The sequence below is a fragment of the Limulus polyphemus genome, unplaced genomic scaffold, assembly GCF_000517525.1.
Source record: "Limulus polyphemus unplaced genomic scaffold, Limulus_polyphemus-2.1.2 Scaffold1876, whole genome shotgun sequence".
Lineage (NCBI taxonomy): Eukaryota > Metazoa > Arthropoda > Merostomata > Xiphosura > Limulidae > Limulus > Limulus polyphemus.
Genome location: NW_013667486.1, coordinates 46,591 through 60,309, shown reverse-complemented (window position 1 = coordinate 60,309; position 13,719 = coordinate 46,591). Strand labels below are relative to the sequence as shown.

The following is a 13,719-nucleotide window of genomic DNA, read 5'->3' as shown; positions in this document are numbered from 1 at the left end:
TATATCAATTCATGTGAATATGACTGAAAAATGTAATTTTTTCTGAAAAGGTGGTGTCTATTTACTTGTGTCCACTCAGTGTACCATACCAATCATTCATAGTTAAATAAACCAAAATGTTTAACACAAAATTTTATTTTGAAATACGCAACAATATAGTATTATTCATAAAACTTAATCCAATGTTTAGCACATTAAAGGCCAAAAAATAAAGTGTACAAATTTGAACCACTGATGTACGATTTAATTGAGATAAATCAGCACGAAAATATTAACTAATAAAATTTAAGCATAAAAATGGTCACAAGGTTCAAAATTACTTAATGAAAAATCCTTTCTACCACAGATTTAACTTTAACCATAACCCATAAATATAGAAGTTCCACTGAGGATCAGAGAATAAACAAGAACGAATCCTCAATAGCCGCGGCACTTGAAATTCTTTTAGGCAGGATTAGAGTAAAATAATGTACGAGAACTTTTATTTTCCCCCTTTTTATTATCTATATTTTTGTGTGCCAGTAATACCAAGCGTGGGGCGTGCGTATACCCGATTCGATTTTATTACTCATCAGGATCTTACAAGCTTACCCTCAAACTGAAATTATTTCAGGTAGATTTGTTTGAATTTATGCACAAAGCTACACAATGGGCTATCTGTGCTCTGCCCACCACGAGTATCGAAACCCGGTTTCTAGCGTTGTGAGTCCGCAGACATACCGCTGTGCCACTTGGGAGCTTTTCAGGTAGGTTTGGGGTAATTTGATCCACGAGACCTTGGGCGTGGTCAAATACATCAAACAAAAGGGTTTGACCTTCCGAGTCCAAAACTGTAATCAGATCTCAAATTGGTTAAGAGATGATGGAACTATGAGCTAAACATTTAAACTTGAAAAAAGAAACAACAACTCAGAACCGTTCTATGAGCCGCTATGTCACGGTTAAAAAGGAACGCCACAAGATGGGCATAAGGCTATGTATTTTTTCACTAATGACGAGCAGAAAGCCAGATTTATTAACAGTGACGTTTAAATTATAAATAGCAGAGAATAAGGATGATATACAATTACTTTTCCACCCGTAAAGCTAATCGAATCAGAATATTACCAACGTGCAGATTATAAAAAATATCCTCAATACAAATATCAAAGAATTAGATAGCTTTCATACTGAAAACAAAAATCAATATATAAAATTAATAGGTGTTCTAATATAGATTTCATTGGTCTCACATTTCAATATTAGAGGAATACAAAACAATCTTGTCAGCCACCATCACTATCAGCAAAATATTTTTATTTCCTTTGAGAGAATGCCGTGATCTAATTCATATTAATTTATCGCAGATGTTTATAATGCCCTTATAATTTTCTCTAGTTTTAAAATACTAGAATACTTGCCAATCATAGTATTACCTTATCAGTTTGTCATTGTTTTAGAAAACATCTTTTATTACAACAATATAAAAATCGTTTAATAAAAATACCATATTTCAGGCTGTTACTTGCATGTGCTTTTTTATACGGAATTATATAATGATTACCAAAAGCTTATTACCTATTGAAATTGTTACCTTCTAAATCGTGATTGATTAAAATGTAAGAACAATAATTATATAAGTTCATGTAATTTATGTTGTTTATTCCATACATGCATATGCTAGACTTGTAATCACATACAAAGGTAAAATTAAGCCTTTCATTCGTTAATTTGTACTACATACGCACCTGTTAATAAGTAAAATGATAAACTTTACCGAAATTTGAAGCTCACGAGTCCGTATTATCAGGTCAAAACTTGATTAGCACGATCGAACGTTCTCTTACCTCGACTGACTGACGTACTTCGTGTAGTTTAATATGGTTATTGGAGTAGCCAAGGTTAGCAACGGTATCATCATAAATATAAAATTATCATATATACTAATACCGCAATGTTATGACAGCCAATGGGACACTGGACATAAATTCTGACCATGACGAAAAATGAGGAAGTACGATGTCACATGACCGGAAAAATGCAATGATCCTGGACTAATTCTACCAAGCACAGTTGCTTACTTCATAACCACGTGTACATGGTACGATGGTTAGATCTGCGCGATAGATTGCCAGAGCAACAGCGAGTGTATAATAACACAAAACAGTCGGGTACTTTAATACCCGATACGCACCAGAAGACAACTACTAAATATAAAGGATGTTAACTATATATGTACGTGGGTGATCGATGTTGCTTACTTACTGAATCATTATACACTACCCCTCTTACAGATTTCTTTACAATTGAATACCTTGTTCTTTTCTTCTTTAGTTGATGTAGATATTCATTTACGACTCCTCTCCTGTTGGTTTTTCCGCCTCTTCAATTACGCCCATAAGACCATGCAACCCAAACTTTGAACAGGTTTTCGGAACGTTTGAAGGTAGAAATTGGTTTAATGTGTTTCTGTTGGCATGTTTTGATATACATATTTCATGGGGAGGGGGGAGTTACACAACTTCTGTTTCATATAACTATTTATCTGTAATAATATAGGGTGAAAACACAGAAACGGAGCTGTTCACGGGAATAACAATGTAATCGAAAAATACAAAATGAATATATATATATAATAAAACTGGTGATGGTGATGTTTACCGTATGTATTCTACAATGTAGAAAACAATTTAATATATTCAACAACTTGTCCTAATGTGGCATGCACCGATATGCATTAAAATACGTTCAATGTAAGCCAGTTTGTTGAAGTTAGTTTCAAGTTCAGCAACTTTGATGCACTTATGAATCTGTCATAATGTGACCTTGATAGATAGCATTCATCCTACTCTAGATAAGTTTTTATTCATTATTCTTGCAACCACTATCACAACTAAGCTAAAAATGCACAAATATTTTACAAAAGAAGAGTTTTGTAATCAAGGGGGGGGGGGGAGACACAGGTGCCATAATTATTATCCATCATAGTTAAATTTTACAATTTAATCACAAACGTTCGGTATATTAAGTACAAAGACGGGATACTCTTTTTCTTTTTTTCAGAGCGTCACGCAAAGCTAGACAAGAACCTGTACATAGCCGTTTCTAATTTTGAAACAATAGATTAGAGCTAGTCAACAGTAATTACTTTTATCTGACCGTATAGTGGAATTTAAAAGTCATTCTTATAACACATCTATCACCACAATGTGTGAAGTGCATTCTTGAACAACAGGTCGTGAACATTACAGTCTCAGCACGCTGATCACCGGCCACACTCGGTATTTTTTTAATATTCTGCTTAGATTAGCTAATGGTATGAGAGGTACGGTCTTGAAAAAAAGAAACACGATTATTTTAATGGATATAACTACAAAGTTTAGTGATGGGAGGAAAGGTCTTAACTAAACGAAATACAATATTAATACAAAGTTGCAATGACACGTATTCTACTGATAATATTTATATTTTTGTAAACGTAAAAATCAACATTTCACTACAAGAATATTTCTGTGATAGTATCTGATTTTATCTCAGAATGGCCCTTGAGTGTAAAACTAAGGTTCAACTTTTTCAGAAATAAAATGGTTATGTAAAACCAGAGTCCATTGAATTTTGTGTTTAAAATACCACAGTTTGAGTTGGTCTATAAATCTACAATTACAGATTAGTTAATTATGAAAAGTTAATATCATCACGAAATTAGCTGGGGTTTTAAGTTGGTTTAACCAAACAAAATATTATCTTCTGAGAAAACCCGAAAAAATGTTTTTTTAAGTTCACTTAAAACATACCTCTTTTGTGCATTTTTTCGAAATAATGTTTTTGTGCTTGGTCTGTGGCCTCCCTCAAATTGAACAGCTACTTCATAAAGACAAATCCAAGTTTTAAATTCCTACTAAAATAACTATTCTTCTGTGAATTCTTTGAAAGATTGAACTATTAAGTTTTTTTTAACAAATGCTTAATAACTTGTAAACTTTCTCCCCTGTGAACAAATTCCATTGTTTAAGAATCATTTAGTGCTGCGAATCACCAAAACTTTATTGCCAATTAAAATATTCATAAGAATAAACAAGAAATAATTACAACAGGTTCAAAGTTACTCTGAAAAAAACATTTCATAAAACACCATACAGAACTTAGGCTTTTATATCGATCCAGTCACTATGATTAATAGTTCACCACTTTTTTAAAAAAAATTCATTATATTCAAAAGTCCATTCCTGATGATGGTATTTACTTAATCTTCAAAAACAATTTATTCCTTCGCATTCTATACAGGTCAATGCATTGTAGAACACTAATTCATTAAAAGAATGATTAAATTATAATTATTAAAGATCTATTTACAGTATTGAAGTTGTGATTCAACATACTTATCACTGTATTTTTGTCTAAAGCAAATTTCTTCTGGATAACAATACTTGCAAATAGTAATTATATTGTTGGCATATAAGTATCAAAGTTCACAAATTGACCACAAATTGGTTCCACCATGCTTGGAAATAATTTCCATTGCTAAAAATAGTTTTAAAGCACTTATAAAGAAAACTATGGTAATAAGCTAAACGAATATCATAATAAAAAACAAGGAACTTGTGTTTTTAATTTAAACTTCCATCAGATTTAGAAATTCCTATTTTTCTACATTTTGAAACTTAACTATTAAATATACTGATAAATTTATTATAAAATACAACAGATAAAAGGTTTTTGTTTATGTGCACATGCATACAGAGCAAAATCATCATCATAAGAAAAATAAACCTTTACCAAAAAAATGAATATTTTAGTTCACAGGCTAATTAAGAAAACAAAAACCACACACCAAAACTGATAAAGTAAAAGTACTATGTGAATGAGGACACTTTAACCATGAAGTCCAGAACAAATACACAAGACTGGAGACACATACTCTCCAGTGTAGAATATTTTTTGTTCTTTAAACCATAAAAAAAAAAACTTATTGTAGCTTTTTAGTGGCAAATTAAAGTGTTTTCATCAATGGTTGTTATCATTTTTTGGTTGGATCCAAAAGACAAGTGATTGAGACTTCATGTGTAAATTGTTTAAAAACAAAAATTGTCTTTGTTTTTCAAAGAACAAGAGAGTTGTTATGCTAAATCTATCTTTTTCCAAAATTCTAATACTCGTCTCAACAAACACTTACACTGCCTTTCCTTATGTTCTTAAACATACATTCATCATGACTTTCAATTTTTTATAAATTTAAACCCCATTACTGGTGGAATAAAAAAATCACAGCATAACTTAAGATGGAAACAAAATATATATTTTCATAAAAACAAACATTTACAGCATGCAATTTCCTTATTATTGAAGAGATAAACTAACACAGTGTGAGTAAGGTAAAAAAAAGTATAATAATTTTCTCCATATCCTCGAAGCACTTTGGGGATTCTTAAGTCTTAATCACGACACTTCAAGTACATTAAGTATACACTTTCTTTGCCTACACATGAAAAAACTTACTGCAATTACTTTCATTTAAAGTAAACCAAATATTCAAAAGATATACTAAAACAGAGTAGGCGATACAATTTTTCATTTTAGTTTTTCCCTAAACAAATGTTTTATATTTTTTCTTTCCTTAAAAGTTATATAGCATGATTAACATACTTTATTTTCTTTATTATATAAACAATAAATCTGTACAAATATTACCTTAACACTGTGCTGATCAATTAGGTCCATACACCAATCAATCACCAATATTACAAAATGTTGATAAAAACGTTATATACAACTTTGAATATTGACATTTGAAAGACCAATGATTGCAATGAATTGAAAACTACTTAATTTTGAAATTACCTCACCCAAATTTTATTTTGGTTAAGCCAATTTTTTATAGTTTGTTATATCTCCACAGAGAAATAATAATGGTTTTGTTTAAATAATAACAGACATATTAACAACAGTATAGCTTACACATAAAAGAAAATTTTTGTAGGTTAAGTTCTGAAAAAATGAAAACATGACAAAAGCTACTAAGAAATCTTTTTTTTTATTGGGATCACACATAAACTACTAACCAAAAAAAATACTTTAACCATGTTTCCTTTCCCCTTTCTTTGTCTGTAAACTAGTACACATTGTTAATTATACCATATTAGAAACCCTACATCATTTATATATATAATACTTGGAGATTCTGATATCTTAGACTCCAAACACGTACATCATATATTAGAAGGCATAATTAGGCAAGTACAAACATTTTAAACTAAAATGAGAGATTAGTCTAGTATTTTATACATAACTAAAGTCCATAATTTAGATATATTCCATTTCAATATTCAAATTTACATACAGCAATTTTCTGTGGTAAGTAAAAACAATAACAAAAGCAGTGGATATTTTTTAACTTACAAAAGCAAAAACTGGCTCATAAACCAGCTCACGAATAATTTCTACTACATTTATTTTTAACTTTAAGGTCTAATTCCATACAAATTCAGCAATTAAAATAGTGATTAGTGATGTTACGGTTACATTGTGCACCATGAAAAGTATGGACGTGCGATACTTTAGTGTAGTACCAGAATAATTCTTTTTTCCAATATGAGGATAAAGTATGATGGTTGCATATATACATTCAACAATGATTACTGTAATACATCAACATGAGTATGAGTTGCAGCTTATCCCCCACAGCGACTCACAAACACTTTACAGCACATCTGAACAAGCAGTTGTGTGTGTAATTTTTTTTATGAGCATACATAATTTTTCCATGCAATAATTCAATCAATTCTTAACAGCAGCAAATTATTAAAACAATCAGGTTATTGATTTAGTGGGAAAAAGTTACTCTAGATGTGTTTGGCTGTTCATCAGAGAAGGAAACAGTCACTTCGAGTTTGTATAACTTCCTAAAATATTTCCATTTCATTATTCTCTTAAATATAAGTACAATGAAAAAAGTTCATATTATTATTATTTGTTTGATGCTATCTTTGACAAAAATACATTTCAAATTATTCCAAGGTTCATGCTACACAATTTAAATGGTTAAAAGAATATTGTTAGTATATGTCTGCAGTAACATGCTACACAATTTAAATGGTTAAAATAATAATCATGTTCAATCCTACAATTTTGGCTAAATTCAAAATAAATATGCTAACTCATTCAAATCAAAAGTATATTTTTAATACTAGTCACCTCCCTTTGTTCTTAACAGGTGCTTAACAAAATAAAATGTCACAGTGAAATATGTTGTAATCAACATGGTTTAACAATGTGTAAACTATATAGCTAGTATGTATAAATTGTATGTTTAATCGGCAAACAGATGATCAAGTAGAAATGATGAAGTTGTCATTTGACAGTAATATTTTAAATTATTCCCACAAGTAATGCTAAACGATGATTCAAACTCATACAAGACTGAACAATTTTAATAGAATATACTCAACAGATTTAAGCCTATCAGATAATTTTAAACATTATTCCACATGTGCTTTAGCAGAAAGAATTTATAACACTTATTGAGGCCAACTATATAGTGTCATAGAAGCTCTCATAAATAAAATCAGCAGTAACTCAATAGCATACCAATGTGCTTCTTAGGATCATATTTAACACTTCTATACAAATTAGTGGTCACTTCACTTAAGTCTCGAAATGCTTTCCTTAAGCTACAAACAACATACATTCTTTTTTAATCCTCCTGATAAACTAAGAGGTAATTTTGCTCATTGTGACTCATGTCTTTCATTAGTATTCTATTTAACCACCAGCAACTCAGTAAAAACAATCAATGGATGGCAGTAGTGAAACCATCTTCAAGCTAATTTTTCTAAATTTCCTAAAGCATGGACTCCTGACTGAAATTCCATATGTCAATGTTTTAAGCTATAAAAGTTTTCATAAATTCATGTTACTCACCATTATTTCCTCATGGTTCGAAATTTGATTGGTAAAATTTGAGTAAAAATAAAGTATAGATGCTATAAAAAACTTTTCTAACTGTACTTTTGAACTTGTGTGTACATATTTGTATATTTCTCTGTATAAATTTCAACTCTCAAGTTGTAAAACAATTAACTTTTTATATGGAATATCTATTCATAAAAATGTCCAGAAATGTAAACAAAGAATATATTAAGATTTTTGTTGTTTGATGACACCTTCTTTACTTAGAAATGGCTCATTTTACACAATATCTCATCTGAAATCAGCCATATTATCAACTGAAACACTCCCTATGCTTCTTCTTTAATTGTGTATATGATACTGTGGTTACTGAATCAGTAAAAATTGTTGAACCAACTTGTGATACTTGTCCTGGTTGAGGAGATGGAGGTGGGGGTGGAGGAGGTGTTTGGGAGGTAGGCAACATCTGTACAAAACAGGGCTGAAAACCTTGGTTCTGGCTATCTGAACTTGTGCATGGTGCCCCTGAAACTTGACTAATCCTTAAACTCTGCCAGTTGTCATGCAACAAGACACTGTCTTCTATATAAGTCCCTGTAACATAGTTACAGCTCACTGGAATTGAATCTAGATAAGTGAGACAGACATACACACTAATAAAAGATGTAATTAACCAAACCCTATTAATTAACTTAGCCCTTTTTACACAATCTAGCTTCTAAAAATGTTCTACCTACTAAATAAGTACAGTAAATATAGAAAAGAGAATTCATCAATAAAATAATAATGATTTAAGAAAATACATAATTCTAACTCAACAGTTTATAATATCAAAATTAACTAAGAAGCTCAACAAACACAACAGTTTACCTAAACAGAAATCTATACAAATGCATCTGTGGCCACAGCTTTAAGCATTTCTAAATCAATTAGCTTCAAGTTGATACTAAACTCTTTCAATACATTTCAACATCATTCTCAATGTACCAAATTAACACTCCAAACTTGGTAGAAAACCCCTAAGAGTGAATATTACTTTAAAATGCTTTCTATATCATAATGACATTTACTCATAGCTAAAATTTCCAATATGGTCAATTTCTTGGATTTCTAAACTGTAACTTACTAAATTAGCTTTTAAAAGTATTAAATTCAACTTTTTATGCTGAAATACCACAAACACAAGATTACTTCTGATGTATTAGGATATGAATGATTACTAATATTAATTTTTAATGGAGTTTAAAAATAATTCAAAAATAAAAACAAGAGTTTTAAATTCCTTTCAGTAGCGACACTGTCCATTTGCCTTGGAAATTCAAATTCACAACATTTGCAGATGACCTGAGAATCAGAAGCTCAAATATAAATTAGACAATAATGTTTTTTGCTACAGTAGAGACTTTTGTTTCTAGAATTTTGAAAACATACCACTATCAGGGAAGTTACTGTTTAAGAAATGTAGAGATGGATCAACAGGTGGTGTTCTCCTTTGCCTTTTGATATCCACCATGGCTGTTCGACTGACTGCAGGGTCAACACAAACAGCCTGCGTTGTATGTCTAGGTAAAAAAAAAAAGTGAAATGGCTTGATACAGATCTCCCTACAAAGTAGTAGTAGTACAATGTAAATAACTTCTGACTGTAAAATTAATCCTCCTTCACTTCTATATTTAACTTAAAAACAAAGCACTAAATACATTTTGTAACTAATAATGCATTTACTCTCACACTAACCTGACTTAATAACTATCTACAGTAGTATTATGGCTTAAAAAAAAACGTGCTTTTACTTATTCTTTGATAGATTGTTTAGGTAGAGTATTCATGATGAAACTTAGCCGAATGGACAGCAACTACAATAGGCAGTTGCCATCCATTTAACGAAGTTTCATGCTTTTACTTGTTCACAATTTTGTTTCAAAACCCATAATTTGGCATCTTAAAAAACACATGATACCTAAATAATACTAGAGTACAAAATACAATGTGGGAATAATAAATCATACTCTGGTATTAAAAAAAAAGAGCCTAAGTTGAGAACAGTTGTTTTGTCATATACTATTTTTTTTAGGTGTCAAAATTAAGAACTGAAGCCTGTTGTTTCTGGGTTGAAAATGAGCATTTGCTCGAAATGTTACCAGGTAATTAAATTACTACCATAGTTTTTAAAGGTGAATTTTCTCTACAAGTCTAATTTTTATATACATATTATATATATACATCCTTCCCAATTAAATCACCAGCTCTTAGCACAATTCATAAAATGTATTTCAAAAATAGTATTTTTATAAACAATTATCCCCACTAGATACTTAGTATTATAAAGTACAGCTACTTCTCTAAAGTTATAAATTTACCTAGTTTTAAGAAGCAAAGTACTTTCTCCCTCCACTGAACCTTCCTGTCTAATGTCCAAGGAATACAGTGCTGCTAACTGATTCAGCTGAAATACACAAGTCACAAAAATCCATATTTACTCAACTGTTCAATAACAAAAAGATCAAATCCAGGTTTTTTTTTCAACAACAGTGTGACAGGGAACTTTGTGAACATTAAATACAATACAATCACCTCCTTCTAAAAAAAACAAAAACTCACTAATTACAACTTATTTGTAAGTACCAATCACAATACAGCACTATTACAATCCGATTTTTGAAAAATAAGAAGAAGAACTGTTTATATTTCCCAGCTTTTTCCATTTTTTGAACAGATTGTTTAATGGTCTCAAAATCAGCATGGGTTTGGCATTATACAGCTAATTAAAATAAGGCCTTTATCAAATTATTGTATCTTTCATTCAAAGTATAACAATGTTTCTAAAATCAACAACATTTAGTTTTTGGTCAGATTATGAAATTAATTTGTAAAACAATGAAATACCATACATTTAGCTCTAAAGTAATAATACCTATAAAAGTATACCATGAACAAAATTGTCCCATGGTTACAGTTTATTTTATTTCAAATAAAATATATATCCAAAAAGTATTTCAATCTTGGAAACCAAAATAATGGATTAAACAACAACAAACTTATAAAAATAATAAATTTTCATAAGCTGGTTATAAACCGTTGTTTCCTGTGATAATTTATGTTGATAAACCAATAACGGAACATGGTTAACATTAACACATTTAAAGTGATTATATAGATAGTACTGGGTTTTTAACAGTCTGTAAGGTGATGCTTGTAATTAGGGGCATCAAACACTGTTGTATTTTGTGTGCAAATTACACTGGCATATAAGCATAAAATAGAAAAAGCAATTATTCATCACTACCAGTGGAAGATGACTAAACATTAAGTTTAGAACAATGCATAATGCTGGGTGATATGTACCATCAAAATGGTTGCAATACTGAAGCAACATTATACCACAGTACAACCAATACAAACTGTGGACCATGCACAGTGCTGTCAGCAGATGGTTAAAAAGTAATGAGAGACACTTGAAGGTCAGGGCATCCTCAAACATCAGTGGTCACTATTGCAGAGGCACTGAACACACAAGACCAGTTACCATGGTTACACTGGAGTCCATGGAATGTGTTGCATTTGATGAAAAATGGTTAAGGATTATACCATAACTGTGTTATCAAGGCTACAGTAGATCAATTTTGAATTACTCAAAGATCACCATGTGGTAGTTACACCAGGGCTATTCTTCTTTGTGAAATGAACACCCCAGGCTTGGTAATATGCACAGTGACAGGACACCACCATTATGAGTTGCTGCACACTCATACCACAACTCCATAGGATGATATATTCAAAATGTCACATTCAATCATGATGGTGCCCCCCCCCCTCTTATCTACTGGCTGATAACGTTCACACAGATTTATGTTGAAGAGCAATTCCTCAGCTGCCATCTCCATCATTCTCCTGTCCACTAATGGTTATAGGAATTTCTGAATATACCAGTCTACCACTATTACCCAGCAACAAGTGACAGAGACTCATAAGGAGATGTTACATGCTGCAATATTCAATACCATTACAATAATAAAAAATTACAGTAGTGCCATCTATAGAAACCAAGGGAATGAACTCTCCATGAACCCTCATGCGCATACACAAAGTATTTTAACATATGTTATGTAGCTCACACTAAAGACTGTTCCAAGCACCAATACTGACTTTATAACAAACCTGTATTTTATGAGTACAAATGTGAATAAACTGAATATTTTAATGTACTTGGAGAAAAACATTCATCATTTGTAACAAAGAGGTAAAAATTAATATATATATATATATATTATAAATCGTTTCTGAAAATGCTTTATGTTGTTAGCTGCTCTTTATTATAAGCTTACATTTTATAAAATTTATAAGTATCCAATATATGTTATCATAAATGTTTTTATATGCTCTACACTACTTTTTAAAACTAATTTCACTTTCATCTTTAAATTTTACTGACTATAAGAAGGTTTTTAAGTGATAAAAGAAAATGCTTTTATAATTTCACAAATCAAAATTCTAAAATATCATTTATTTTCAAAATTTCCACTTAAGACTAATTGAAATCACAAACCTGCTGATAATCTGCGAACTGGAGATGTTGAAGTCTGAGCCTAAAACACAAAGAACAAGTCAAAAAAGTAATATTAGCTCATTAGTTTCTACAGTTCAAAACTTACAGAAATCACTTCACCCTATTAGTTAAAAACATAAATATTTTCATAACCATGTCCTTTTTAAGCCTCTTTGAAGAAATACTAAAATGCAAAACCAAATTATGTTTATACATATTCTTTCAAAATATATATTTTTTTAATTTTAATTCTATAATAATCTTCTATGGGTGTACAGATTAAGATTTTCTTGATCAATACCAAAAACCGATGATTACCTAACCATATCAGCTACTACCGATGTTTAGTTTGACTTGTTTTGAATCTTGCATCTTTCACTAATTTAGCAGTGTAAAATTAGAAGGAAGGCAGCTAGTCATCACCATACATAGCAAAAACCGAGAAAGATTTATCCACAACCTAGGACTTCACCTTTTAGAATGACATAACTATTACCAGAAGTATCATGATTTTTTCTAAAAATATTCTTCATCAAGATTAAGTTTCTCTTTGATAAATAAGTTCTTTTAATTGTTTATGTTGTTTGAATACAATGAGCTTAAAAATGAAATTTATTACATTAGGTATTGTTAATAGAATATTTTGCCATCATTTGGCTTTAGAAATGGGTGATTAAATCATTTAGCTGTGAGCAGATATTATGCTGATTAGTGGCATGTAAGATAATTTATTGATAAAAATTATTATTAAATCAATTAATGTCACACAAATAATAAACTAATTGAAATTAGTCTTTCAGATTTCTGCTGTTTTTTATTATACAAACAAACAATTAATTTGGTTAACATCCCAAAAATAACTTAATTAAAATTTGTGTTTCTGCTTATTAAAATTTTCAATTGTTACAACAACCCAGTAACTGACATACTGTCAATTGATGGATGCTACTGCAACAAAGATTCAAGTGAAAGAGACTCCCAAGGAGGAGTTATGTGCCACATTATTCAATACTATTAGGTGATTTTCATGCTAAAAATAAAAATACTTCTATTCACCATACAATTTTCATATTTCATAACCTCTAAAACCTCCTTTATTTCTTTCTCTCATTTTCTCTACCCTAACACTAACTGTAGCAATATTGATCAAATGAAAAATTGAAAATAATAAAATCAATAACTTTTTTCTAGAATTACTGGAGATTGTAACAGAAAATTGCAATTATTTATCAACACAGCTTCAGCTATTCAGCTCGCTAACCTTTTCAAGTCTGCTTATTTTTAACTAT

General features: G+C 30.4%; 2 protein-coding genes across 7 annotated transcripts in view; both read right to left on the bottom strand.

Moving 5' to 3' along the window:
* LOC106465225 (G-protein coupled receptor moody-like) overlaps window positions 1-2,027 on the bottom strand; it is a 21,194-nt gene extending 19,167 nt beyond the window's left edge. The window contains exon 1 of one of the 2 annotated variants that reach the window (XM_013925428.2): window positions 1,728-2,027. The gene's annotated coding sequence lies outside the window, so the exon portion shown is untranslated. The remainder of the gene's footprint in view (window positions 1-1,727) is intronic. The other variant, XM_013925427.2, reaches the window with a different exon arrangement.
* Window positions 2,028-4,005: 1,978 nt separating this feature from the next.
* LOC106465226 (G patch domain-containing protein 2-like) overlaps window positions 4,006-13,719 on the bottom strand; it is a 54,206-nt gene continuing 44,492 nt past the window's right edge. For 4 of the 5 annotated variants that reach the window (XM_022393082.1, XM_022393085.1, XM_022393084.1 and 1 more), the window contains exons 8-11: window positions 12,431-12,470; window positions 10,245-10,330; window positions 9,316-9,446; window positions 4,006-8,511 (exon numbers count right to left, since the gene is read on the bottom strand). In XM_022393082.1, the coding sequence (XP_022248790.1) occupies window positions 8,198-8,511; window positions 9,316-9,446; window positions 10,245-10,330; window positions 12,431-12,470 (571 nt within the window). In that variant the 3' untranslated portion in view covers window positions 4,006-8,197. The remainder of the gene's footprint in view (window positions 8,512-9,315; window positions 9,447-10,244; window positions 10,331-12,430; window positions 12,471-13,719) is intronic. The other variant, XM_013925431.2, reaches the window with a different exon arrangement.